At 52.4% G+C, this 25,961-nt stretch overlaps 9 protein-coding genes across 9 annotated transcripts; 4 read left to right on the forward strand and 5 right to left on the reverse strand.

The window, feature by feature from the left end:
* Positions 1 to 1,940: 1,940 nt before the first annotated feature.
* On the forward strand, positions 1,941 to 5,175 carry SEPMUDRAFT_151077 (DEAD-domain-containing protein). The gene is made up of 3 exons (XM_016906582.1): positions 1,941 to 2,324; positions 2,383 to 3,716; positions 3,818 to 5,175. The coding sequence occupies exons 1-3, from the start codon at positions 2,113 to 2,115 to the stop codon at positions 4,309 to 4,311; spliced, it is 2,040 nt and encodes a 679-aa protein (XP_016758131.1). The 5' UTR covers positions 1,941 to 2,112; the 3' UTR covers positions 4,312 to 5,175.
* A 512-nt stretch (positions 5,176 to 5,687) lies between these two features.
* Positions 5,688 to 7,342, reverse strand: SEPMUDRAFT_151078 (eukaryotic translation initiation factor 3 subunit M). The gene has a single exon (XM_016906583.1). The coding sequence runs from the start codon at positions 7,308 to 7,310 to the stop codon at positions 5,994 to 5,996; it is 1,317 nt and encodes a 438-aa protein (XP_016758132.1). The 5' UTR covers positions 7,311 to 7,342; the 3' UTR covers positions 5,688 to 5,993.
* Positions 7,343 to 9,807: 2,465 nt separating this feature from the next.
* On the forward strand, positions 9,808 to 12,190 carry SEPMUDRAFT_151079 (major facilitator superfamily transporter). The gene is made up of 3 exons (XM_016906584.1): positions 9,808 to 10,783; positions 10,850 to 11,252; positions 11,316 to 12,190. The coding sequence occupies exons 1-3, from the start codon at positions 10,056 to 10,058 to the stop codon at positions 12,006 to 12,008; spliced, it is 1,824 nt and encodes a 607-aa protein (XP_016758133.1). The 5' UTR covers positions 9,808 to 10,055; the 3' UTR covers positions 12,009 to 12,190.
* A 796-nt stretch (positions 12,191 to 12,986) lies between these two features.
* SEPMUDRAFT_151080 (pyruvate carboxylase) lies at positions 12,987 to 17,907 on the forward strand. Its single transcript, XM_016906585.1, has 8 exons — positions 12,987 to 13,800; positions 13,869 to 14,719; positions 14,771 to 14,808; positions 14,871 to 14,901; positions 14,959 to 15,859; positions 16,205 to 16,283; positions 16,339 to 17,552; positions 17,617 to 17,907. Exons 1-8 carry the CDS (start codon positions 13,432 to 13,434, stop codon positions 17,722 to 17,724), a joined length of 3,591 nt encoding a protein of 1,196 aa, XP_016758134.1. The 5' UTR covers positions 12,987 to 13,431; the 3' UTR covers positions 17,725 to 17,907.
* A 1-nt stretch (position 17,908) lies between these two features.
* SEPMUDRAFT_158215 (microtubule associated protein) lies at positions 17,909 to 19,572 on the reverse strand. The gene is made up of 2 exons (XM_016907777.1): positions 19,424 to 19,572; positions 17,909 to 19,367 (listed from the first exon to the last, which is right to left on the reverse strand). The coding sequence occupies exons 1-2, from the start codon at positions 19,527 to 19,529 to the stop codon at positions 18,076 to 18,078; spliced, it is 1,398 nt and encodes a 465-aa protein (XP_016758135.1). The 5' UTR covers positions 19,530 to 19,572; the 3' UTR covers positions 17,909 to 18,075.
* A 304-nt stretch (positions 19,573 to 19,876) lies between these two features.
* On the forward strand, positions 19,877 to 22,627 carry SEPMUDRAFT_127730 (uncharacterized protein). The gene is made up of 2 exons (XM_016902169.1): positions 19,877 to 21,812; positions 21,876 to 22,627. Exon 1 carries the CDS (start codon positions 20,087 to 20,089, stop codon positions 21,299 to 21,301), a length of 1,215 nt encoding a protein of 404 aa, XP_016758136.1. The 5' UTR covers positions 19,877 to 20,086; the 3' UTR covers positions 21,302 to 21,812; positions 21,876 to 22,627.
* SEPMUDRAFT_135403 (Metallo-dependent hydrolase) lies at positions 19,877 to 22,799 on the reverse strand (the record flags this gene model as incomplete). The annotated part of the gene is made up of 2 exons (XM_016902710.1): positions 19,877 to 21,812; positions 21,876 to 22,799. 2 exons carry the CDS (start codon positions 22,797 to 22,799, stop codon positions 21,615 to 21,617), a joined length of 1,122 nt encoding a protein of 373 aa, XP_016758137.1. The 3' UTR covers positions 19,877 to 21,614.
* Positions 22,800 to 23,152: 353 nt separating this feature from the next.
* SEPMUDRAFT_151082 (uncharacterized protein) lies at positions 23,153 to 23,756 on the reverse strand. The gene has a single exon (XM_016906586.1). The coding sequence runs from the start codon at positions 23,714 to 23,716 to the stop codon at positions 23,468 to 23,470; it is 249 nt and encodes an 82-aa protein (XP_016758138.1). The 5' UTR covers positions 23,717 to 23,756; the 3' UTR covers positions 23,153 to 23,467.
* Positions 23,757 to 24,045: 289 nt separating this feature from the next.
* On the reverse strand, positions 24,046 to 25,372 carry SEPMUDRAFT_135405 (succinate dehydrogenase iron-sulfur protein,mitochondrial precursor; the record flags this gene model as incomplete). Its single annotated transcript, XM_016902711.1, has 3 exons — positions 24,046 to 24,685; positions 24,738 to 24,889; positions 24,946 to 25,372. 3 exons carry the CDS (start codon positions 25,370 to 25,372, stop codon positions 24,362 to 24,364), a joined length of 903 nt encoding a protein of 300 aa, XP_016758139.1. The 3' UTR covers positions 24,046 to 24,361.
* Positions 25,373 to 25,961: the final 589 nt, after the last annotated feature.

A 25,961-nucleotide genomic window follows, 5' to 3' on the forward strand; every position in this document is an offset into this window, starting at 1 on the left:
TTCTCCTTCTGGGCCCCATCGTCCTCGTCACTGTCATCCTCGTTACGATCACACTTGTCGTCGGGACCGTCATCCTTGTCTCTACTATGCTGGTAATTTCAGTGCTTGGAATCTGCGTTCGAGGCCCAGGCAATGCTGTCAAACTCGACATCGATACGCTCGACCTTCCACTCAGCTGGTCCATCGTCATGCACGAGACTGAGCAGAGTGAAACCTCTGACAGGAACATCGCCCTTGTCGTCGCCGATGGCGCCGAATTGCCAATGCCAAATGATCTTCGATCTGCCGTCGTCGCAAGCAGTGAGCGCTGCAAGAGTCTGAATCTCGTCTGGTTTCCTATATATATGTGAATACTTTGAAAGTTGATGTCGCGGGCTACACTTACATCGTGGACCCTGCGACATGCTCGATGTACGATTGCTTGCCTTTCCTGATCAGGCCAGCGCCGTCCTCAGGTTTCTTGACCGACTGGCCCGAGAGTGAAGTGGAAGAAAAGGAGTATTGTTCAAAGTTATCGGCTACCAATGCTTCGGCAGTGGCTTTGGCATCGCCGAGGTCAGAGCCTTCGCCGTCAAGGAAACCGGTCCAACGGCTGATGAACCTCTGGGCATCTGGCATCTGGACGCATTGGTTCTTCTGTGGCTTCCCCTTGCCATCATCAGGAGGAGCTGTAGGTAGTGCCAACACTGACGTGAAGAGAAACGATACAAAGAATGTGGTAGGCTTCATCTTTCTCTTTTGTGATGGACTTGGGATATTGGAGGAGAGTTTAGCAGAAAGGTTTGGTGAGCTTATGCGGGACAGAGAAACAGCGTTGGAGGTGGGCACTTCGAGCCTTTTCACCTTGGTGTTTGCATCGTCGATTTACTATTTCAGTGAAGTTGTCCGGGTCTTGCTGGTGGAATTGCTTGGAAGCGGCACAGCGAGCAAGGGATGTCGGTATATACATGTGGCAGTAGCTACGACATGGTCGTCGGACATGAGAGCTGATGCATTTCAATCCCGCACGAGATGCTACTTTTATAGACTGAGTTCTGATATGACCAGGGGGACAGGCATTGGAAGCTTGGCTTGCTGGTAGAGGCAATCGCAGCAATCTCCATAACTTCTTTTAGTGTTTTGTCAAGATTTGACCCTGGATCTTGTTGTTTAGGCCGTTTTATGGTTGGTGCTTCCGGAATCGAAGTTCCGAACTGTGACCATCTCGTGGGCGCCAGAAGCCCTTGTAAAGCACATCTAGAGAATAGACGCCATGTAGCAGCTCTTGGTTCACTTCGTCACTTGCACACCTGCGAAGGAACTGGCCTACCTTGGACAGCAATCTTCACGTTATCTTCACGTTGCCGTTACTCACGCTTGGGTATGATTGATGACGCAGTGAAGGATTTCCTGATCACAGGCTGTATACGCGAAGACACCAGCCCACATGATCCACGGCCTCCATTCCTGGCGCGACACCTCCATTGTGCAGCCGTGTACGTCTGCGCCATCCGTTCGTCGTCGATACGACTCAGAGACAGGTCGGTGGTGGAGGTTGTTTTGAGCATTTCTTGTGGTGACACGTGATGAGGTCGCCTCAGCTGGCTTCAGTTGTGTTCTAGTGCAGGCTGGGCTCAGCTGATGTCGCCATGATGTTGTGTGGATGGAGGACACTGGAGTGAGGTAGATGGATGTAGTAAGGCCTTAACTCAGGCAGCAATGGAGTGAATGAGGTCAGTCGGGAGAGGGAGAGTGAATGATGATTGATGATAAGCCTAAAAGGCAAGAGCTGAGCGGTCAGTGGTGGAAGGAAATGGAAGAGAGTGGCTGGTTTGCTCTTGCTGTCTCTGATTGGTGCGGATACGCCACAAGGGGTCATGGCGCACTTTTACCCAAAGATTTCTCCAAGTTCACACGAAATCAACCTCTTCCCTCTTCACCTGTGTGCTCATCACAACAATCACGAGTGCTTTTCCATCAAATCCCTTTCTTTTTGTCTTCTTTTGCAGTCGTTTTCTGCGAACGAGGCACCTAGAGATCCCAAGTACCCACATCGAGCGAATACGCACCGACCACATTCGCTCTCTTCAAACTCTCTTCTGAAAAAAACCCAACAAACATCATCCACCCAACATGGCTGAGCAGCTCAACATGAATGGCTTGTCCCTCAAGGACTCGTCGCACGCTTCCCAGGGAGCTGCGCCGCAACAACAGAACGGTTTCGGCGGTCAGGAGCGCAGCGCTTACATCCCACCACACATGCGAGCTTCTGGTCGTGGCCCACCGCCAGCTGCGGCTGGACCAGGCGCCATGAACGGCAACGCTGCCTACCCACCACCTGGCGGGTAAGTCACAATACACTCGTGGTATCCATCTGCCACACCATGCTAATACGAGTCACAGTAACTACCCACCTCCCGGTGCTCAGCGCCCACCGCAAGCTGCTGGCAACGGCACGACTTGGGGTGCCGCACAGACCTTCACTCCCCAGGGACGCGGTAACTGGGACAACTCGCCTCAGATCCCAAGCGGCTTCAATAGAAATGCATACGGCGGTGGAGGAGGAGGCTCAAGCGGAGGCGGTGGCCACCGTGGAGCAGGAGATGGACAGTGGAGAGATGGAAAGCACGTCCCAGGACCTGCCAACCAGCGTCTCGAGCGCGAGCTGTTCGGTGTTCTAAACGACCCATCGAAGCAACAGACGGGTATCAACTTCGAGAAGTACGACGACATTCCAGTCGAGGCTTCAGGACAAGGTGTGCCAGAGCCCGTGACCACTTTCACCAACCCACCTCTTGACGATCACCTCATCGCCAACATTGAGCTGTCCGGATACAAGATGCCAACCCCTGTTCAGAAGTACTCCATTCCAATTGTCATGGGCGGCCGTGACTTGATGGCTTGTGCTCAGACTGGTTCCGGAAAGACTGGTGGTTTCCTCTTCCCAATTCTGTCCCAGGCTTTCCAGAACGGCCCAGCGGGCAACGTGCCACAACAGGGCGGCTTCCAGCGTCAGCGCAAGGCTCTGCCGACATCTCTCATCCTCGCCCCAACTCGTGAGCTTGTCTCGCAGATCTACGAGGAATCCCGCAAGTTCGCGTACCGCTCGTGGGTGCGGCCTTGCGTCGTCTACGGAGGAGCCGACATCGGCTCCCAGCTTCGCCAGATCGAGCGCGGCTGTGACCTGCTTGTTGCTACTCCTGGTCGTCTTGTCGACCTGATCGAGAGAGGTCGTATCTCACTTGCTAACATCAAGTACCTCGTCCTCGATGAGGCTGATCGCATGTTGGATATGGGTTTCGAGCCGCAAATCCGTCGCATTGTCGAGGGTGAGGACATGCCATCCACTGAGGGCCGCCAAACACTCATGTTTTCGGCTACCTTCCCTCGCGACATTCAGCTTCTGGCCCGCGACTTCCTCCGAGAGTATATCTTCCTCTCGGTTGGACGTGTTGGTTCTACCTCCGAAAACATCACTCAGAAAGTTGAGTATGTGGAGGACATTGATAAGCGTAGTGTGCTCCTTGACATTCTGCACACTCACGGTGCAGGTCTTACCCTGATCTTCGTCGAAACCAAGCGCATGGCCGACTCGCTCTCCGACTACCTCATCAACCAAGGCTTTCCAGCTACGTCAATTCATGGCGATCGTACGCAACGCGAGCGTGAGCGTGCTTTGGAAATGTTCCGTGCTGGACGCTGCCCGATACTGGTTGCCACAGCTGTTGCTGCCCGAGGTGAGCCCGACTACCCCCCCTTTTCATCTTGTTTTCTTTTTACTCGCAGTTCACTCGCTTTTATACTGCGCTCTTTTACACTCATGCTGACGACAAGCTAGGATTGGATGTTCCAAATGTTGTCCACGTTATCAACTACGATCTCCCGACCGACATTGACGACTATGTTCACCGTATCGGTCGTACAGGTCGTGCCGGAAACACTGGTGTTTCGACTTCTTTCTTCAACCGCGGCAACCGTGGCGTGGTTAGGGACCTTCTCGAGCTGCTCAAGGAGGCCAACCAGGAAGTTCCAGCCTTCCTAGAGACTATTGCCCGCGAAGGCTCAGGCTTTGGCGGTGGAGGCGGACGTGGCGGCCGTTCTGGTGGCCGTGGACGTGGCTCTTCTGCCATGAAGGATGTTCGTTCTTACGGTGGTGGCCAACGCCCAGCCTACAGCGGCGGCATGATGGGCGGCGGTGGCGGTGGCTTTGGAGGAGGCAACAGCTACGGTGGCGGCGCTGGTGGCGGCTATTCCGGCGGCGGCTACGGTGGTGGAGGAGGCGGCAGCTATGGCAACCCAGGCGGCGCTTCTGGTCCGAACAGCTGGTGGTAGGCGACTCCACCTTGCGCCATCACACCACCAACACGTTCGATCGATTTTTCTTTACGTTTTTTGCTGCGTTCCGACTGCTTTTCGCCAACGTCACCGGCGGATCTCGACGAGTGTGCCGACATGATACCCACTCCAGCATGATAGACTGCGTTTTCTTCCTGAGCGTTGCTTGCATTTGCAATGGCGCAGGGAGACGGCGCTCTTCAGTATCGTGGCCTGTAACAGACATACCCCCGGATCTTCCTCGCTCTCAGGCTTTGAGCGACGAGGCTCCAACGTGTCACAACGGGCCACGGTACATTTACGACATCATCACACGATCACGTTACGGCTTCAACGGGCTGTGGCTCTCGATAAATCGGCATCCGACGGCGTTAGTGAATTAGATGGCGCTTTGCACTTTGGGTTCCAGGAATGGGCGGAGGAGTTCACCAACGACTTCAAGCATTGCGCGAACCCCACTAAAAGCGGCATGGCATGTGCTTTTCCACGATACCGGCGTTCAAACATGGTACAGGCAGCTTCTCCATAGGCTGGAGAAGCAAAAACACTCGCCGACTTACCTGTCCTTAACAGAGGGACGGGAGAGTCATGAGTGATGTAGGCTTCTCGGTTGCATGAGGCGGCTGACATGTACTACGTACTGCTTTCAGATGATACCTCGATAGACTTTTGGCATGGAGCTCTGAGATGGCTCTTTCAATGGAAAAAGGGGGGGCAGAATAAGAGCAAAATGCAGGAGAGTGCATCTGGGAGCGGCGAATTGGCACAAACAGCAACATTCGGCCGATGAAGATGGAAAGTATGTGCTGCGCTGTCTGATACCCCAAATAGTTGCTTTTACCAATGAATCCCAGTATGGTCATGAGATAGCTCTGCCTTTACATGTCATGTTCATGTCGTTTTCACAGTCGTCGTCATTCGCGTAATGGCACAAATCTGATAGTCTCGGCTCTTCGAGCCAGATTCTAGGTATGCTAGCACTATCGCGTCTCCAAACACAGGCACAGCGCTTTCGAAATGATTTCCCTCACTTCAGTTTCCCCCACGAACAGGTCTCGGCTCGACCCACGTCAAACCAATTCTCTCGCCGACTGTCGCAAAAGAAAGATGTGAGAGGGACCTCCAAAAGAACAAAGAGGAAAGGAAAAACGTTCAAGTTACCAATCATGTATGTATGCATGCTTGCAAATTTTCCCTCCACACGACTGACTCTTCCCCTGTCAAGATGCGATGTCACGGAGACGTTGAGAATTGAAATTCAAGGTACCACAGGCTGCAGCAAGATCGCTGAGATGACATGGACCTACCAAGGTCACTGCGCGTCTTTTTCAATTATGATGAAGAGTTGAAGGTTGAGTACATGTACTAGGTAGGTGCGGTCAGAATATAGCGGGAGCCGACAAGTACATAGTAAGATTGGATCGGGGAGGGAAGGCAGGGAGGCAGGCAGGCAGGCAGTATGAAGCAAGGCGTTAAGAACTTTCGCTTTCGTAGACCACCATATCGTGATCTATGCACAGTCGTGAGCCATGTCTAGAACACATAACATGATTCTGTTAGAGACCCCTTCAACTCATGCAAGAGCAGCTCTTGTGTCATGCCCTTTTCGTCTTGCCAGAACCCACCGACGCCATGCTGATAAAGACCTTTGTAGAGTAGAACAGCTCATCACCACCAATCTAATCAACCTCGATGGCCGATTGTTCTCGGCGATCGTTCTGATTCCCTCCTGCCCTGTTGTATGGTCTGTAGCCGCCTCTCCTCTCTCCGTTTGCATTGGTGTTCGCCTCCTGTTCCTTCTCCTTGATCAAATCTAGCTTCTGTTGCCTGATCACAGCCAAGACGTTCTGCAGACTGTTTTTCCACACATCCAGTCGAGATGCTACTTCCCTCCATTGGCTATCACCAAAGACACGGTATGTGCTGCGGTGGATAAGAAACTCCTGCTTCTGCTGCGAGAGCTTACCCTCCACAAGTCCCGAGCGGATGCTATCAATGACCCACATTTCGACTTCGGAGGATGGGATCTGCAGGGCTTTCGCAATTTGTGCATAAGGTAGTGTGCGCGACTGGTGTGCGGCTGCTGAAAGCGAGGCGAGTGTAAGGAGGCGCATCTTCTTGTCGAGAATGTCTTCGTCCAGGTCTTGCTCTTCTAGGAAGGAGCCGTTGCCTTCCTTGAAATCCTGGAAATCATCAAAGTTCTCGGTGCTGAAGAGCTCGAGGAGTTCGAAAAGCGTCTCGTCGGACTTGCGCAGGGCCTGGATGCTGTCCAGAGCAGTCAAGTCTTGGAAGTCGAAATGCTTGTCCTTTTGCAGGGCGAGCTTGAGGGCGCGGACGGAGAGTTCACGCGCTTCAGGCGTGGCAGCGTCTGCTTGAATGGTGTTGAGTGCCTTGAGCAAGTAGTGGTAGGCCTCCTCCGTCTCTTTCGCAGTGGAAGCGGCGTCTGAGATGGCCGTGTACAATTTCCGGGCCTCTGCTGGCTCCAATTCCCACTCTTCGATCCAGCTGTCGACATTCTTCAGTTGTGGCGCGAGGGTGTCAAAGTTGCCGGTGCTCTTGATCACGGAAATGACAGCCAACAGTACGTGGAATCGTGTCTCGTCGTCAGGCTTGATCTGGTTGAAGAGCGTGCTGAGGATACCAAGCGCGATGCCGCCGCCGTTGAAGGGAGATCCGGTGAGAGGCTGCGCGAGGTAGGTGCAGATGCGCGCAATGTATGGGTCCTCGTCCTCGGCGTGTGAGATGAGGTGGATGAGCAGGTTGTACGCCGCCTGCACCTCCTTCTCAGGCGCACCATTCAGAATGGACGACGCCGTGACCAACTTTTTCAGCACTGCGTCGATGTCTGTTTTGCTGCCTTCCTTTTCTGCGTCGGCCAGGAAAGGTGTGATGTCTGCGACCGTCGTGCCATCGTCGCCCTTTGCGTTGTCCAGGTATGTCGCAATCTCGAGCGAGAGCTCCTCGAAAGAACCTTCTACTAGCGATAGTCCCGGCATCGTGAGAGGTTTGTGAGGAGATTGGTCGTTTTTCTCTTCTGCTCTAAGTTCTGAACATGTTGTCGGCGTGAGTGGGGCCAATGATTTCTCGAAATGCCAAGAGTTCTAACTTCATCACCTCCACTCACAACATCACGTATATAAGGTAGGTACATGTACTTCATCGACGCGTCGGTCCATACTCGTCACACACCTCATGGTTTAATTTTCTGAGACGAAGCCTGTAAATATGTACTTGCATGCCATTCTTAAGTGCCGAGAGAAATATTTGGCCCGCACAATAGCACTACTTCTTCATGTACACGTCCCTCGTTGCCTCAGTCTCAGCTCAGCGAAACAAAGGCGGCCCAAAACTTGACCTTCAAGCCATCAGCCCTTTGATAGAACCCAGGCCGACTCACGGCGGTTCCCACCAATTCACAACCTGGTCTCTACTTTGACACCAGTCAAAAAATGCGGGACAGCAAGATGCATCGTACCGTGGCCGAGATCTGGCAATACTATAACAGAAGCTTATGAGTTCAAGACATGGACAGTGGAAGTTTTGGCGAACAATTCTCCTCCGTTTGTCACTGAGATCCCAGATTGGAACTCTAGACTTCAAGATCATGGAGGATGGTAGGACTACTAGGGGCGAATTAGTCCCCCCAGAGATTGGGATGTGGTAGTTGCACTGGCGTCCGACCTCAAGATCAGAAATATTAAATCATTGACTCGGAAGGCGACGAGAAGAAAAGACATATCTCTGAGACCTGGGCTGATACGACGATCAAGGCAAATGTGAATGATTTCACGAGGCACAGGGTAAGGAGAGGAGGCAGGAGGAGGAGAAAATACACTGATTCCATGTTGCTGTCTCGGTATGATGGCATTTTGAGTGCTTGTGTATGACCGCAGGACCGCGCCGATGATATTGCAGGCCAAGCGAGGTGAGTCACTCTGACAGACATTATCGAGCCCATATTTCTCCTCCGGGAGCACTGTAGGCCAAGAAAGCTCGTCCATTCACCACGTATGCGCGCTTGCGAGTCATACTATCCCTGTGTCAGCACCCAAGACAGCCGATAGGTGGCGTATCATGTCCTGCAGACCTCTCCACGAAGAATCACTAGGAGGTATGATCAGACATGGATTTTCAGTCAACGCATAAAGGGCTTGGCGTCTCCCACGTTCTCTACAACATGCTGTCTCCCTTCGCCGAGGTATCCACGGCATTCGTCGGCAATTGCTGCCATGTACATCACCACATGCATGTCAATTTCACAACTTCCTTTCTGATAGCTGTTCTATTGGCAGGTACTACGCAACCAAGACTGACCACCCAAATCGGCACAAAATTGCAAGCGCAAGGTCTACCTGGAGGTGGTCTATCTTACGTGCGTTCGGGCAGATCCAGTGATGTGCGCCGAGCGAGCGACAACTACCTGTATTCTGTTGATCCTTCGTAGGTACACGTAGGATTTCTCAGAGGGTATTTCCAGCGGCCAGTCGTGGCTGACTCGCACGAAACGTGAGTACCTAAGGCATAAGGTATGTACCTAGGTAGGTATGCACGACAAAGGAAAGCACGACAACAACAACAACGCACGCGGATACTGTGGATAGGTGCAGGTCCTGCCTCTGCTGTGCTCGTTTGTTCTCGTGTCGCCTGTTGCTCACAGGAGGGCGTCGCAAATAGAATTATGATCCTCCGCCGGGATCGTCTGTCGGGAATAACGGCCGGTTGCCAGTCTTTCATATTGGGTGTCTCTCTCGCCCGTAGCCTCGCCGCCCACGAGAGGTCATCATGGCGAGTCGGCGACCGGTCTGCACAAGTACATGGCGTTTGACAGCCCGTGTTTTCTCGCACGATGATGTGGGGTGGGAATAGAGCTCGCGAATCTTGCAAATGCACGGCGCTTGCAAGCGGAGCCCTTTGACCGGTACAGCAGGGGATCAGTCGAAGCGCACCAATCAGACGCTTGGCTCTGAGCTTTGATGTCTCTGGTCTGCCGCCTCCGGCGACTTTTCACCTGTTCTTCTCTTCTCCTGTGCCGACTGCCAAAGTAGTGTGGAGATGAAGAGCAATATGGAAGCAGGTACGCGGCCATGTATACCTGATCTCACACCGCTCAGACAAGTCTATTCCATCGTGAAGGCAGGCTCGTAATGCACGGAAGTCGCTGTTTCCGCAGGAAGGAAGGAGCGAGAGGGAGGAGAGGGAAGAGAGGGAAGGAAGGGAGGAAGGGAAGCTGCAGCACTCGTGCAGCAATATCGAACGCGATGCGCCACCACTAACCGACCTGAGCTGAGACTGGCGATGCACGTGTGATTGGAATGTAACCTACCCTATCCTACTTACCTAGGTACGGTAAGCGGACAGTCATGTCTTCCCGTCCATTCGCAAGCGAAACGAGCTCCTTACAGTGCCCAATGTGGTTAGGAAAAAGCGCATCCGACTCTACTACGGCATACGGCCCCAATCCTCTCGCCCATCACCATCCATCATCGGTGCAGCGTTGACTTGTGGCGCTTCCCTTTCACTTGTCCTGGCTGCGCTGTTGCTGTTGCTGTCCTGATACCCGACTCTGCTTTGCTCCTGTTCCCGTGCGGTGATTAACTAACGCCGACTCTACCTCCTACGAGGAGAACGATCTCGTCGTTTGATCAGCAATACCTACCTGCACTTATCACCGAGCTGCTGTCTCAGCTAGGCGTAGGAGGTACATCTTGGCCGCCTCCCTCCAACCTCGCCTCCCACTCAACATGCAGTTCTTCAAGAGGCAAAAGGCCACTTCGGCTGATGTTCCGCCTTCGACTTCGCACAGCACCCAGCCTTCCATACACAAGGACGATGATTCCGAGAAACGCGCAGCAGATACTCTGGACAAGTCCGGGACGCACCTTGCCGTCACGTCTCCATCGCCCACAAGACAGCTTTCTACAGACAGTACAGACTCTTCCGGCCATCCCCAAGTGCCTGCCAATGAGGCCACCCTGGAGAAGAGGATTGAAGGCATCGAGGCCGACGTCGATGAGCCTGCTGCCGACGGCACAGTGTACCCCAAAGGCATGAAGCTCGCTGCCATCACCGCTGCACTCATGCTCAGTGTCTTCTGCATGGCTTTGGACAACACCATCATCAGTACCGCCATTCCCAAAATCACCGATCAGTTCAAGGCTATAGACGATGTAGGCTGGTATGGTTCCTCTTACCTGTTGACGACATGCGCCTTTCAACTGTTCTTCGGCAAGCTCTATACTTTTTTCTCGATCAAGTGGGTCTACATGGTGGCACTCATCATCTTTGAGATCGGATCTGCCGTGTGCGGAGCTGCTCCCGACTCCATGTCTTTGATTGTTGGTCGAGCTGTAGCGGGTGTGGGATCTGCTGGCATTTTCTCGGGCGCCATCCTCATCGTCGCAAATACCGTTCCGCTCTCGAAGCGTCCCATGTACACCGGGCTCATCGGAGCTATGTACGGTCTTGCTAGGTAAGAAAAGCAGTCCCGAAAGACTAAGCGAGAGATTTGTGCTAATCGTTCTGATTTTGCTTCAAGTGTTGCGGGTCCGCTCATGGGCGGTGCTTTCACTGACCATGTGTCCTGGCGCTGGTGCTTCTACATCAACCTTCCTATCGGCGCCGTGACCCTGATTTTCATCTTCTTTTTCTATCATCCAACAACACGTGCAAAGTCGTTGGCTGCAGGCGGCTGGAAGGCCAAGCTTGAGCAGTTTGACATGTATGGCACTATAATCTTCTTGCCCATGATTGTCTGCCTCCTTCTGGCTTTGCAGTGGGGAGGTAGTAAGTATTCATGGTCTGATGGTCGCATCATTGGTCTTTTCGTGGTCTTCGGGGTGCTAGCCTTGGTCTGGGGCGGTATCCAGTACTGGAAGCAGGACAATGCTACAGTACCGCCACGCTTAATCACACAGCGCACGGTTGCGTCCGCAGCATGGGTAAGTCCCTTCCCTGTATGATTGAGTGTAGGGCATGTGAACCATTACTGATGCCCTCGACAGTTTGGTGCAACGCTTGGCGCATCCTTTTTCATCTTCGTTTATTATCTGCCGATCTGGTTCCAGGCCATCAAGGGCGTATCCGCGACTCAGTCGGGAATTCGCAACATTCCCATGATCCTTGGCTTGGTCATTGTATCCGTGATCGCGGGAGCCATCATCACTGTGCTAGGCTACTACACTCCGTTCGTAATTGGCAGTAGTGTATTGATGGCCATTGGTGCCGGCATGCTGTCGACACTGACACCAAGCTCTGGAAGTCCCGAATGGATTGGATATCAAGTTCTTTTCGGCGCAGGAGTCGGTATGGGTATGCAGCAGACATTGATTGCCGTCCAGGCGGTGCTTCCGGCGCCAGACATTCCCATCGGAACGGCCACAGTCATGTTCTCCCAAACACTCGGAGGCGCTCTCTTCATCTCTGTCGCCCAGAACGTCTTCCAGAATAAACTGCTCACGAATTTGCGGACTCTGGTGCCTGGATTGGATCCTGCCATCGTCCAGAATACAGGTGCAACGGAACTAGCTAGCATCATTCCCGCCGAGTTTCAAGACGGTGTGAAGCTGGCGTACAATGGCGCTATCATGAGCTGCTTCTATGTCGCCGTTGCTTGTGCCGGGCTCTCCATACTCGGATCGATGTTCTTCGAATGGAAGAGCGTCAAAGGCAAGAAACTGGAGATGGCTGCCGCCTGAGGTCTGGTTAAGATGCTTGCATGTGCGGCTACTGTACTTATATTATTGAACAAAGGATACCCTGGTTGGCATAGCGAAACCACAGCAGTGTGTAGACGGCATCAGCACTCGACTCACGTATTTACGACAGATGATAGATTTCAGTAGACAGACACAAGAATACCTAATAGACTGTGATTGACTATCCATGCCCATCTGGAGTACCTCACCCCGTCTTTGCCAATGAGGGCAGCTCGCGGAGGATTTTGTTTCTCTGCACGATAGGCTTCGCAACTTGGCGTCAATGCCAATGCTCCTTGTCAGCTTCATCTCTTGGCTGCCACGTCGGCCCTGTGCTTCAATCATTGCTTTTCTAGGCTAACCCGGAGTCCACTTGGCCAGTTATCACGAACTGACGTCGTTGATACCATACGTGGGTGACAAAAGAGGCAAGGTCATTCGGCGAAAACAGCTTCGCGTTCGGACGCACTACGGTGACCCCCATATGCGCCCTCCATCACACCGCACGACACGATCCACTGCAACAGCTGCACCGAGGAGTGACGGCGAAAAAGAGCATGTCTCGAGCAGCATGTGCAGGTCGTCGGACGATGCATGTGTTACAGACAAGGATGCCCAGATTGCTTGTACCTGCATTGTCGGCGGTCTTTGAGACTAAGGTACCGCAAAAGTCACCGGCGTCCTAACAACCTACTTTTCTGCTGCGGGCGGGCGTGGGCAGACGTCGCAAGCATCGTGCAGACTGCAAGTGAAGCAGCGGGAGATGGAATACACCTACAAGGTCTGACGGTATACAGCGACACTTGGCAACACTTCCCCTCACTCTGCGGCGTGTCTCGGGCCAAGGAAAGTCACGGCAAAAGCAAGCTGTCGTTGCCCACGGTGACCAGTACCAGTCCAGTGTCCACGCGAATCAATACTCTTGGAAGTCGTACCAAGTGACACGCCCGCGGCGCCTCACTTTTCTCAACGAGAAAAGCGACATCGACATCCCACAACATAAGCAATACATACAGTACCTTGGTCCTTAGTCGTCGCAGTAGTAATAATTTAGGAGTATTACCTTAGGTACCTATTGTAACTGTCGATCAGCTGAGACGGAATATAAGACGACACCTAGGTCCCATCAAACCGACAAGGTGCCTGGAGTCCGATTAGCTAGCCTTATCGCCGATTGCGAGTTGGGACCTTCCCTTATTCCCCACCATACCTTGGCTCACACCATCGACAAGCTTCAAGACCGAGGCCACTCCAGTATATTAATACGCCGACCTGGGAGCTCCCCTACAACCTTCCCTCGAAACGATACACGAGCTGCCGAAGCTCTCGGTACACATACGACGCCCTTTTCTTCCGCCGACGCGCCATCTGTCGAAGGAGCACGAGCGGTCGAAATCGTGTTTGGGTTTGCCAATCGCCCAACATGTCTGACTCCATCCAGAACGAGTCTGCCATTGACGATGGAGACTATGGCACCCAGGATCCTCATGGCGAGACTCACCAGGACAAGAACACTGTCCACCAGAGACTACGAGCGAACTCGTCCATCATGCAGCAGAACAAGATTCTGGTTGCCAACCGAGGAGAAATCCCGATCCGCATTTTCCGTACCGCACACGAGCTGTCCTTGCAGACAGTAGCAGTATACAGTCATGAGGATCGTCTTTCCATGCACAGACAAAAGGCCGACGAGGCATATGTCATTGGTAAACGAGGAGAGTACACACCGGTGGGAGCATACCTGGCTGGAGACGCCATCATCAAGATTGCAAAGGAGCATGGAGTCAACATGGTAAGCCAACACTGCATCATACTAGACCATGAGAGACGGACGTGCATTTGCTAAACAAATCGCTATAGATCCATCCTGGTTATGGCTTTCTCAGTGAGAATTACGAATTCGCAAAGGCAGTCGAGGCGGCAGGAATCATCTGGATCGGTCCCAAACCCAAGACCATCAACGACCTCGGAGACAAGGTTTCCGCACGAACGCTTGCTCTAAAGGCTGAAGTTCCAACTGTACCCGGCACGCCGGGGCCTGTCGAGAAGTTCGAGGATGCAAAGAGCTTCACTGACGAGTACGGCTTCCCAATCATCATCAAAGCTGCCTTTGGAGGTGGAGGTCGTGGTATGCGTGTCGTCTGGAAGCAAGAGGAACTAAAGGACTCTTTCGAAAGAGCTACCTCCGAGGCAAAGTCCGCATTCGGCAATGGCACAGTGTTCATTGAGCGCTTCTTGTACCGACCAAAGCATATCGAGGTCCAGCTTCTGGGCGATAACTACGGCAATGTGGTTCACCTTTACGAGCGTGACTGTTCGGTCCAGCGTCGTCATCAAAAGGTCGTGGAATTGGCACCAGCCAAGGATCTGCCACAGGAGACTCGCGATGCTATCTTGAGCGATGCCGTCAGACTCGCCAAATCGGCCAACTACCGCAATGCTGGAACCGCTGAGTTCTTGGTAGATCAGCAGAACCGCCACTACTTTATTGAAATCAACCCTCGTATCCAGGTCGAGCACACAATCACGGAAGAGATTACTGGTATCGACATCGTGGCTGCGCAGATCCAGATCGCAGCGGGTGCTTCGCTTGAGCAACTCGGCCTTACACAGGACAGAATCTCTACGCGTGGATTTGCCATCCAGTGTCGTATCACAACCGAAGATCCCTCACAGGGTTTCAGTCCAGACACTGGCAAGATCGAAGTCTAGTGAGTGCCATTGTGACTCGCGCCTTGAAGCTTGTGCTAACAACCACATAGTCGGTCAGCTGGTGGTAACGGCGTGCGTCTCGATGGTGGTACGTATGCTTGCGAGCTGGAGACTTGGGACCCTCGACCAGCTTTTCTGACCCGTCTACAGGAAATGGATTCTCCGGAGCTGTCATCACCCCGTAAGCCGAGTTTAACCTCATATCTACATCTTTAGGATCATAGCTGACATCTGAAAGTTACTACGACTCTATGCTGGTAAAGTGCACTTGCCTTGGTTCAACTTACGAGATCGCCCGCCGAAAAGTCCTTCGTGCTCTGGTCGAGTTCCGTATTCGCGGCCTGAAGACCAACATTCCCTTCCTCGCCTCACTCCTCACCCACCCCACCTTCATCGAAAGCCAATGCTGGACGACCTTCATCGACGACACGCCCGAATTGTTCAACCTCATCGGCAGTCAAAACCGTGCTCAGAAGCTGCTGAGCTACCTCGGAGAGCTCATTGTCAATGGTCCTCAGGTCATCGGACAAATCGGCGAGTCAAAATTCAAGGGAGATGCGATTATCCCAACACTTGCGGGCGAGGACGGAAAGCCACTTGACTTGTCTGAGCCATGTCAGAAGGGCTGGAGGAGCATCATCACAGAGCAGGGTCCAGAGGCATTCGCAAAGGCTGTACGAGCAAACAAGGGCTGCTTGATCATGGATACCACCTGGCGTGATGCTCACCAGTCTCTTCTCGCAACGAGAATGCGAACAATTGATCTGCTCAACATTGCCAAAGAGACCAGCTATGCACTCAGCAACGCTTGGGCTTTGGAGTGTTGGGGAGGTGCTACCTTCGATGTATCGATGCGTTTCCTCTACGAGGACCCATGGGATCGTCTAAGGAAGATGCGAAAAGCTGTGCCAAACATTCCTTTCCAAATGCTGCTGCGTGGCGCCAATGGTGTGGCGTACTCGTCTTTGCCAGACAACGCCATCTACCACTTCTGTGAGCAGGCGAAGAAGAATGGTATGGACATTTTCCGAGTCTTCGACGCCCTCAACGACATGGACCAGCTCGAAGTCGGCATCAAAGCCGTTCTCAAGGCCGGCGGTGTTGCCGAGGGAACCGTTTGCTACTCAGGAGACTTCCTGGTGAGTTAACATTTTCTTTTCTATTTGCTTCTAGGTCTCGTGAGTGTGTGCGCTTTAACGTAGCTGCTTCGGTTCCTGCCTTTGCACGAAGCACCTCCCGCGCTCATTCCTCTGGGCTCTGGACTCTGCACTCGCGGCTTCATCCTCAATATCGGCCCAACGTGTCCTTGGCATGAATGGCTTTAGCCTACATCACTGCTGCTCTCGCCATCACCACAGTCGTCTAAGGACCTGCATCGACTGTGCCGCCATGACACCAACCCTCTCACGGCTAGCACGTTCCGACGACTTAGAGGCCTCAAAGCAATTGGCGAGTCGAGCAGTTGACTAACGTATTTCTCTCAGAATCCAAGCAAGAAGTACAACCTCGAGTACTACATGGGCTGTGTTGAGCGCATAGTTGGGATGGGTGCCCACATTCTTGGTGAGTGGACAGTCCAATACAGACTATTCCTCAACCGCTACTGACTTCCTCGTAGGCATCAAGGATATGGCTGGTGTGCTGAAGCCAAAGGCGGCTACTCTGCTGATTAGCAGCATTCGCAAAAAGTACCCGGATCTCCCGATCCACGTCCACACTCACGATTCCGCCGGTACTGGTGTAGCATCAATGGTGGCATGCGCGCAAGCTGGAGCTGATGCAGTGGATGCTGCCACTGACAGCATGTCCGGCACCACCTCACAGCCAAGCATCGGTGCTCTAGTCGCATCTCTCGAGGGAAGCGACTTCGAGTCTGGTCTCAACCCGACACACCTGCGGGCGATCGACTCATACTGGGCACAGGTCCGCATGCTGTACTCGCCTTTCGAAGCTGGGCTCACTGGACCTGATCCAGAAGTCTACGAGCACGAGATCCCTGGCGGGCAGCTCACCAATCTCATCTTCCAGGCTGCGCAGCAAGGTCTTGGCACGAAGTGGGCACAGACCAAGAAGGCTTACGAGCAGGCGAACGACATCCTGGGCGACATCGTCAAGGTCACGCCTACCTCAAAGGTCGTTGGCGATCTCGCACAGTTCATGGTCGCCAACAGCTTGAGCTATGACGATGTCCACGAAAAGGCCGATGATCTGGACTTCCCATCTTCTGTCCTTGAGTTCTTCGAGGGACTGATGGGCCAACCTTACGGCGGGTTCCCGGAGCCCCTTCGAACCAAGGCGTTGCGTGGTCGCAGAAAGATGGACAAGCGACCTGGCCTCTACCTCGACCCAATCAACTTTGACAAAGTCCGCGAGACTCTCAAGGAGAAGTACGGAGGGTGCTCAGAGACTGACGTGGCCAGCTATGTCATGTACTCCAAAGTCTTCGAGGACTACAGAAAGTGGGTTTCTTCTTTCGGTGACCTCTCGGTCTTGCCTACGAAGTATTTCCTCAACAAGCCCGAGATTGGCGAGGAATTCCACGTCGAGCTTGAGAAGGGCAAGGTGCTGATTCTCAAGCTGCTGGCTGTTGGTCCACTGAGTGATCAGACCGGCCAGCGTGAAGTCTTCTTCGAGGTCAATGGTGAGATGAGACAGGTGACTGTTCAAGACAAGCATGCCGCTGTGGAGAACACCAGCCGAGTCAAGGCAGACTCTGGCGACAGCAGCCAGGTTGGTGCGCCAATGAGTGGCATGGTCGTGGAGATTCGCGTAAAGGACGGCTCAGACATTAAGAAGGGCGACCCCGTCGCCATCTTGTCCGCCATGAAGATGGTAAGTCATGAACAAACAACATGCCTTCTCTTACCCATCAATACGTTGCTAACTTGTGGCGCAGGAAATGGTGATCAGTTCGCCTCACTCCGGCAAGGTCGAAGCACTCAGTGTCAAGGAGGGCGATTCTGTCGATTCGCAAGATCTGATTTGCAAGATTGCAAAGGCATAGGGTCAAAATTCGGACAGCGTCTACGAACCTGGATAATTGAACGTTGGTGTCAGTGGCATCCAGTTAGCCACGGATGAGCACGAAGTTACGAAAATACCAAACATGAGAGCCTGATGTATATGTGCTTTGTTGGTGTTAGCTAGGTGATGGATCAGAGCACATGAATAAATTTTATTTCACAACAGTATGGCCTCCACTGGCGAAGCAGTCTTGAGAATCTTAACCTCCCGTTGTCAGCAAGCCTAGGTACGCAACCACGCGCGTCTGTAAGTTATGCCTAAAAGAAGCCCAACATAATACTGCTGGTCACGTCGCCAATTCGCAAGACTCCTTTGTCGTGATTGAAGCCCCCTACGAAGGAGCTCTGTTGATCTGCAACATCTTATCCATACCTCCAGCCACAATTCCGATTTCCTTACTCCACTCCACCGCATATACGCTGCTCTCACTGCCTTGCTCCACCTTCTTGCCCGTTTGCGATTCTCGATCAATCGTATAGACGGGTTTCGCGACCGTACCACCCGCAGCTTCTTGGCTCGTCGATCGTATATCCCAAATGCGACACGTGCTATCATCACTTCCTGACACGAAGCGATATGAACTCTCCGGATCACGAGAGATACTTCTGATCCAGTTCTTGTGGCCTCGACAGGAGAGTACTGCGACTTTACTCGCGCTGGCCCGCAAGTCGATGAGATCTATCCTGTTCAGTGCGCCTCCGGCTAAAATGCCCGTGTGTTCTGGCAGGTGACAGATGGAGAGGAGAGACTGGTTGGTTGAGCGGGTAGAAACACAGGTTGCAGTTGCCAAGTCCCAGGTTTTTACGCTGTGGTCTATCGAAGCGGAATATCCGACTGTCGGATCGCGGGTGTCAAATACGACGTCTTTGACATGCTGAGTGTGTCCTTCGAGGTAGGAAAGAGCGCCTCGTTGGGGAGTGGAGATGGCAGGCCCGGAGATCTTGCGGCGCTTGTTCGCTGTTGAAGAAGGGGCTGGAGCTTCATAAGCTGGACCTTCGGATTTCTTCGAACTCCAAACCCCGATTCTGTTGTCTGAGGATGCGGTGAGAATTCTCGACGACGGCGCGTGCACAGCTATCGAGTCGATTGCTCCCTTGTGACCGAGTAGCTCCAGCTTGGGCGACAGTTTTGCGCTTCCCGCTGCTGTCCCGGATAGCGCATAGTCCCACAGACGGACTGAGCGATCAGTGCCAGCAGTGGCAATCTGTGTTGGTGAAAGCCACTTGGTTGCATGAATTGAGCCACGATGCCAGCCTGTGCCGGTGGCGAGTATTTCTTGTGATTCATTCCACACTCGAAGCGCTCCGTCGAAGGAGCCAGATGCTACGCTTGTCGGTAGACTTCCAGTCACATTCGCCCAATTTGCCGCAGCGGAAGATTCCGAGAGTATGTCTACTGATGAGACCCAGTCGTCGTGCTCGTAACTGGCAACATACTGCGGAGGACTCAATGCCTTCACATACTCGATACTGAGCGTCGTTTCTGCACTGATTCCATTCTCGGTCAGAAACTCGTCCAGGCTGGTCCTCAGGTATTGTCCATTGATCAGGAACTCGAAAGGCGTTGGTTGTGCAGTTCCGAGCAGGTTATTGACCAGCAGTGATAGCTGGTAACGCTTCACCTCTATGTAGCGATCAGTTAGCTGATTAGCCTCGCCAGCATGTGACAATACCACTGACCAGTGCTGATCACCAGCTCGCCGACTTCTTGGGGTAGCGCAATCGACTCGTCCTTGGCTGACAACCGGATCTTGACTTGCTTCTGCGCTTCCGTGGAGGTGGCCATTGTGAGGAATAACTATGCGGAAAGCGACGCAGCGTGTACAAATAGATATGCTGTCGTCGTTGTTTGGTTTTCGAGACGAATATTTCTCTCGGTAGCCTCTGAATGTGGAGAACCCGCCTCATGCAGGTCTAGCGAAAACGGGCCGCCCTTAGCGCCATATAATCCCTGTCCCGGGCAGAACGGATCTGAGGCACTCTTTCACATGCTTTGTTCCATTCGGTCTCAACCAACATTATAGGCTGACGTCTGCTGTGCTCAGTGGATCGACTCGCACGCGCGCTGCTGCTGCTGTTGCTGTTGGTCGTCTCTGCTCCTCCTCGTCCTCACCACACTACCTCTACCTCCTACTGCTCAGTAGAGTCAGTCGTGTTGGCATCATACCGCTCTTGTTTTCCATTGAATGAATCTCTCTCGCCATAGTCATACATAGTCGTGTCTCAAGCTCAGACGGTTGTGCCAGGCTGAAAGCCGCGGGCCTGTTCGGGTTTTCCTCGTCCCCGGCCTCTCACGATCGACCCATCCATTGTTGTCTACAGCAGAAGCGGCAGAAGAGCAGAATGTCGCATCCTGTGGCTCACGTGGACACCAACAGTAGCAATGCTCCGGCTATGAAACCACTTCCTACGCCCCGCAGTCGTAGGACTTTCGAGCTTGACTCGGAACCAGCAACACCGACAGAAACTTCGCCAACGTTGGAAGCGAACCTGAAGTGGAAAATGAGCGAGACACCGCGAAAGGAGAAGGAGACCGCCAGCGACGTGTCACGAACACGCTCCTTCCTCAATCTTACAACGAGCACCCTCTTCGGCATCTACCAAGACACCGGCGATGAAGCTGGCTCATCACAACCCACTCCTTTGGGCAATGGCGCGCAAACCCCGGCGGACACCATCAGCAGTACACACCCTTCGTTCGATTGGGCACGCCTGAATCTACCTTCGAATGCCTTTGAACGCAAAACGCCAAATTCACAGACCATACGGAGAAAGAGCTTCAATCCCCATATACAGAAACATTACACGAAACCTGCAACAGGTGTCGCCAGTTATCTGCCTGTCTTGGGAAGGACAACCGCAATGGCCAGTGTCGGTGTCCTGTATGGACTGCTGATCAGCCACCTGCATGACCATCAGAACTTCGCTGCTATCGAGCTCAATCTCGACACGGAGAATTGGTCCTATTTGACAATTTGGGGCGGTATTGGTGCCGTACTGGGTGAAGCACTGCCCTACGTTGACAGACTCTGGAGGTCAGAAGAGGACGAAGACGAAACACTGGAAGAAGAGGAGAATGAAAATAACCGAACGCACAATAAGAATGGACAAGACTGGTTGAATGTCGTCAGAAGTATTGGGGCATTTGTAGGAATCGCTTTTGCTATTCGCAAGCTACCATGGCAGAGTGCCCTGCAATTGAACCTGACTCTGGCGTTGGTGAACCCGGCGATTTGGTATCTCCTTGACCGGTCCTCAACTGGTTTCATTCTCAGCACCTTTGTGGCCATCATCGGTACAGCATTGCTTCTGGTTGCGGACCCCGCTTTAGTGCCTGCGCCTGGACCGAAGCAGGCTTTTCAGGAGCAGGTTGGAAGACATGCTGGAAGCGGAATCATGAATGGGAGTCTACATGCTTTGAGGGACGAGAATTATGTGTTGGGCATCTTTAGTTTGGAAAGCGTAGGTGTTGCGACGTGGATTGCTAGCGTGCTGTTCGTGAGTGCTGTCTGTTTTGGCAATATCGGCAGGAGACTTGTGGGAAACGAGACCACCTGAAAAGCATGTATTCAAGAAGTGTAGAACATAGGCATCGCCCTCTGCAAGCCTTGCCATGAGGCCTGCGAAACCACTTGCGAGACCCACGTTCTTCGCAGCTTCTTCACCTTCTTCCTGACCATGGGCTACACTGGCTCGTTGAGCTGTGCAGCGTAGACACCTTGCCCTCGAGAATGGCCAACAGGCAGCACCTGTAGTCTTCATCTTGAGATGTCTCCATCACACATCCTGAGCGCCACATCAAATAGCTCATTCCTGTTCCTTGGTCTCTTTCACGTCGTTCTCGGATGTCCAGATATGAGCACCCAGTAGACTATTTGTCAAGTGAGGACTCCTTTGCAAAGAGGTCAAGAAGTGAGTATAGCCTAGCCTTCTCGCTGTCACCACCAAAGATAGAAGCTACTGCGCTACGACTGAGCTCGATCAGATCATCTCCGTCTAGGTCAAAGTGTTGGGCAGCGAGCAGATACTCATTCGACACAGGGCTACCAAAGACGCCCACATCGTCAGTCTGTATATTCATCATCAGTAACCCGCTTCTCAACCGGAACAAAACACAGCTTAAACCACTCACCGACAGCGCGATGGGATTCCTCTTCTTCCTCCACTTTGCAAAATGATGAGCATCAAACCCTGCCTTCCCAGGAAGCATCTTCGCCAATACATTACAACTCAAACACAACTCCAACCCCGTACCCAACTTCTCGATTTCGCCTTCAATCTCCGGCGAAGTATAAATCACATGTCCAATTCTCTCTGGCCTCCACTCCAACAATAACATTCTCATCTCTTCCTCACTACTCGAAGCCGGCACTTCAGCAAAATGTAACGTCAATTTGAACCCTTCTGCTTTCGCCCTCGAGAATGCTGGAGCGAGATGTCTCACTGGTCCCACCATGGGATTCCCGCAGAGATCGATTCCCACGATGCCTTTTTCTCGGTAGTGAATTGCTAGGTCTATCACTTGCATTGCTTGCTCGAGCGAGTTTCTGCGATCGATGCTTAGAATTAGACGCGTTGATAAGCTGTTTGACGAAGACGAGAAAGAAGCAGAAGCAGAAGTCGAAGAAGCAGATAATGAATCAAACTCTTCTATCCCCTTCACCACAGCTTCCAAATACTTCTCCTTCGTCATCCCCGTCTCCACGCATTCTCGAGGCGTAGTTCGCACTTCTAAATATTTCACTCCATCGGTTTCGAAGGCTTTTAATACACTTTGTGTAGCCCATGTGACCGTCTCGGGAGAATTGACGAGTGCGTAAATGTAGGTGTCGAAGATTTTGAAAAAGGTGGAAATGTCATGATGGGTTTTATTTTTTGGAGGCGCGAGGGCTATGGTTGGGTCTTGCAATGTTGTGGATGAGGTTGAGGTCGAGCTTGTTTTTTGCTTCCAGATTTGGTGGAGACAGGAGGGACTTATGCTTCCTGTGAGGTGGGCGTGCAGTTCGACTTTGGGGAGAGATTTTGTGAAGGTTGAAGAGGGGATTTCTTTTGCCATGGCTGATCTCTAGTAGGTATCCTGGAACTTTCGACGGAGGAGAAACTGGGGGGAGGGGGTTTTCTTGGTTCTCTAGGTATTGGACATAGTGGACTAGCAAAGAGAAATGAGCTTGGAATAGAGTACTCTGGGACTGTGATTTTCCTCTTGAAAGCTCCAGCAGACTGGAGTAATGCGGTGACTTGGCCTTTTTGTGTCGTTGTCAGGAGTTATCAGATACCAAAGCGCGCTATATTGAAGAGGGAGATCGCCAAGTCTTACTGTCGATGCCTGCTACATTAGCGAAGCAGCGACATCGGATGAAGATAAAGAGGTAATGCTTGACTCTATTGAACAGACACATGTTGGAGTCAGTAAGATATTCCATCGATTCAAAGTGTACTTCGCACAGACAAGTGCTCTTTGCCGTTCGTGCGGTATCGAGACTGGCTCTCTAAAACCAGAATCATCTACCAATATAGAACTACCACATCACCTTAAGTCGGAACAATACCATTATTCCATACTCGTCAACACCATCTTCATCATGCCATATTACCTCTGCCCTTCTTCCCCATCATCCAAGGACCAAACTCCCCAGTACCCGACTCCAACACCTGATACCCTTGCCGATTCTGATACAACTCACGACTTCGCAGTCTGCCAGTCCGCAACATTGTCCAACGAAGTTACGGTTTCGCTTCCAAATGCTCATCAATGCAATCTAACAACCAACCTCCAATGCCCAGTCCTCGATACTCTGGGAGAACGTACACATCGGTGAGATAGGCAAAAGTGGTATGATCTGTAATCAGACGTGCGAAACCGAGCTGCTGGCGTGTAGTAGTGTCGTCGAGGTTTTGGTAGATTCCGAAGCAGAATGAACCATCGATTACTTGCTGCAGGACTTCTTGGGGAAGGGGATTGGTCCAGTACATGTAATCTGTTGCAAAGGCCAAGTTGATCGCATCAAGCTGCAGGAGGGATTTGTCCGTGGAGATGGAGTATTGATCTCGAGTCCATATTTTTGGTTTTGAGTCCAGCTGTATGGTGGATTGGTCAGACATTGGAGAGTCAATGTCTCGAGAAGTAGAGCTTGTAGGTGATGTGGTACTAACATGAGCTTCAGGTGCAAAGTACATGTACAATATAAGGTACCCATAGAGGAGTCATCAACCAATAAATGGTAAAGCGCCACGCCTTTGCGTGAGTGGTGGCAGGTGCGGAAAGCAGGGCCTGGCCCCGAGAGACGTGCTCTAACAATATAAGCCTTATAAGGTATGTATCCTCTACGGTAACATACTGCCCCACAGTTGACTCATTGTGAGGAGGCAGGGGAGCAGGACATTCTTCCAATTTGGGTCCAGACAAACACAGCGCGTGCAATCCTGGGGAGCCGGAACGACACAATGGCAGACGACAGCCAGACGATTGTGCTAGAGCACCGCGAAGGAATCCCATCATCTGACCATTTCAAAATAGCTTATTTACAAACAGTTTCTGGTGTATTTACCTATGCCCAATCTAGCGTTTTTGCTGCTGGTAACTCACTACTCTTCTCGCGGACCATGCAACCGATACCTCTACGCAAAAGCCATCTCCTTCTTGATCTGGGCAATGGCCAATGCCGGGTTCAGGCCCTTGGGGCATGTCCTGCTGCAGTTCAAAATTGTGTGGCATCTGTACAAACTCATGCTGTTGTTCAAGGCGTCCTTGCGCTCTGCAGCCTTCTGATCACGAGAGTCTGCAATCCATCGGTACGACTGCATGAGCACGGCTGGTCCAAGGTACTCTTCACTGTTCCACCAGTATGATGGGCAGGATGTGCTGCAGCACGCGCACAGGATACATTCGTACATTCCATCGAGCTTGCGGCGGTCTTCCTTAGATTGTCGGACTTCCTTGCCCTGTGCCGAATGTCAGTGCTGGTCGCACAATCGTATTGTTCATGTAACTTACGTCTTCGGGAAGAGAATCACGCTGCAAGTATGGCTTGATGGATTTGTACTGCTTGTAGAATTGCGTCAAATCCGGAACAAGGTCCTTGACAACATATGTGTGTGGCAATGGATATATCCTCGACTCCTTTGCAGTGTCTGTAGGAATTCGGCCTGTAGTCCTCATGTCAGCAGATGCCAGTCGTATGGTTTGCCACAGAGGAACTCACAAAGGCATGCCAATGTGTTTACGCCATCAATGTTCATGGCACAACTGCCGCAGATACCCTCTCTGCATGATCTTCGGAATGTGAGAGTAGGGTCCACCTCGTTCTTGATCCTGATCAGAGCATCCAACATCATAGGTCCCGTCTTGTTCAAGTCCAATGTGTAAGACTGCATCTTCGGCTTGGTCTGAGGCTCATCAGGATTCCATCTGTAGATCTGGAAGGTCTTGATCTTCGCATTAGGGTCGGCCGTGGGGTCTCGGATCGTGTTTGACTGGCTGGCTGGCTTTGGTGCTGTGGAAGCGGAGGTGGCCTCTGAGACGAGTCCAGGCGCGCTGGTTGCTTGCTTGGCCGTGTCGACGACGCTGGCCATGCCGCGGCGGGCAATGAGCTGTGGCGCAAAGCGCCGTGTTGCTAGTCGTAGGGCCATTGTGAATGTGTGGTGGTGAGAGTGGAGATGTTCGTGTCTGAGGGGAGAAGGAGGATAGAGGCAAAGTCGATGCTGTAATGTTAAAGGTCAGAGGGTCAGACGATCATCTCAAGGCTGATTGGCTGTCGGGATGGCAAGAGCGACCACAATTCCGACGACTTAGAATTGCATGGAGCACAGTGGACTACTGACCCCAGAGTGGCGAAAATCGATTTACACAGCTCGTCCACAATTCCCGGTCGGCAATAACGTGTATCTGTGCCGGCAATTAGCTGCGGCAGCGACCTCGGATGAGTTGTTGGCACTCTTCTTCACATGCCTTTGTCCTCCCGACAGTTCACGATATAGGAGGTAGAATGGTATTGCCACTGTTATTGCCACTATTATCGCCCCGGTTATTGCCTCGAGACAGTCTTGTAAAGTTCAATCCGCGGCTCTGCAGTTGCTGTCGTAGTAGGCACTTGTGAAGCTCCCGCAGCGGCGCAGCAGTAGTCTATGACAATATCGATCCTCAAGCCGCATCTACCATCGGCATATCGAGCTATATGTCCACCGATATCACGAGACCTTACACCCCGACTGTTTCACA

This window comes from Sphaerulina musiva (assembly GCF_000320565.1).
Source record: "Sphaerulina musiva SO2202 unplaced genomic scaffold SEPMUscaffold_9, whole genome shotgun sequence".
Classification (NCBI taxonomy): Eukaryota; Fungi; Ascomycota; class Dothideomycetes; order Mycosphaerellales; family Mycosphaerellaceae; genus Sphaerulina; species Sphaerulina musiva.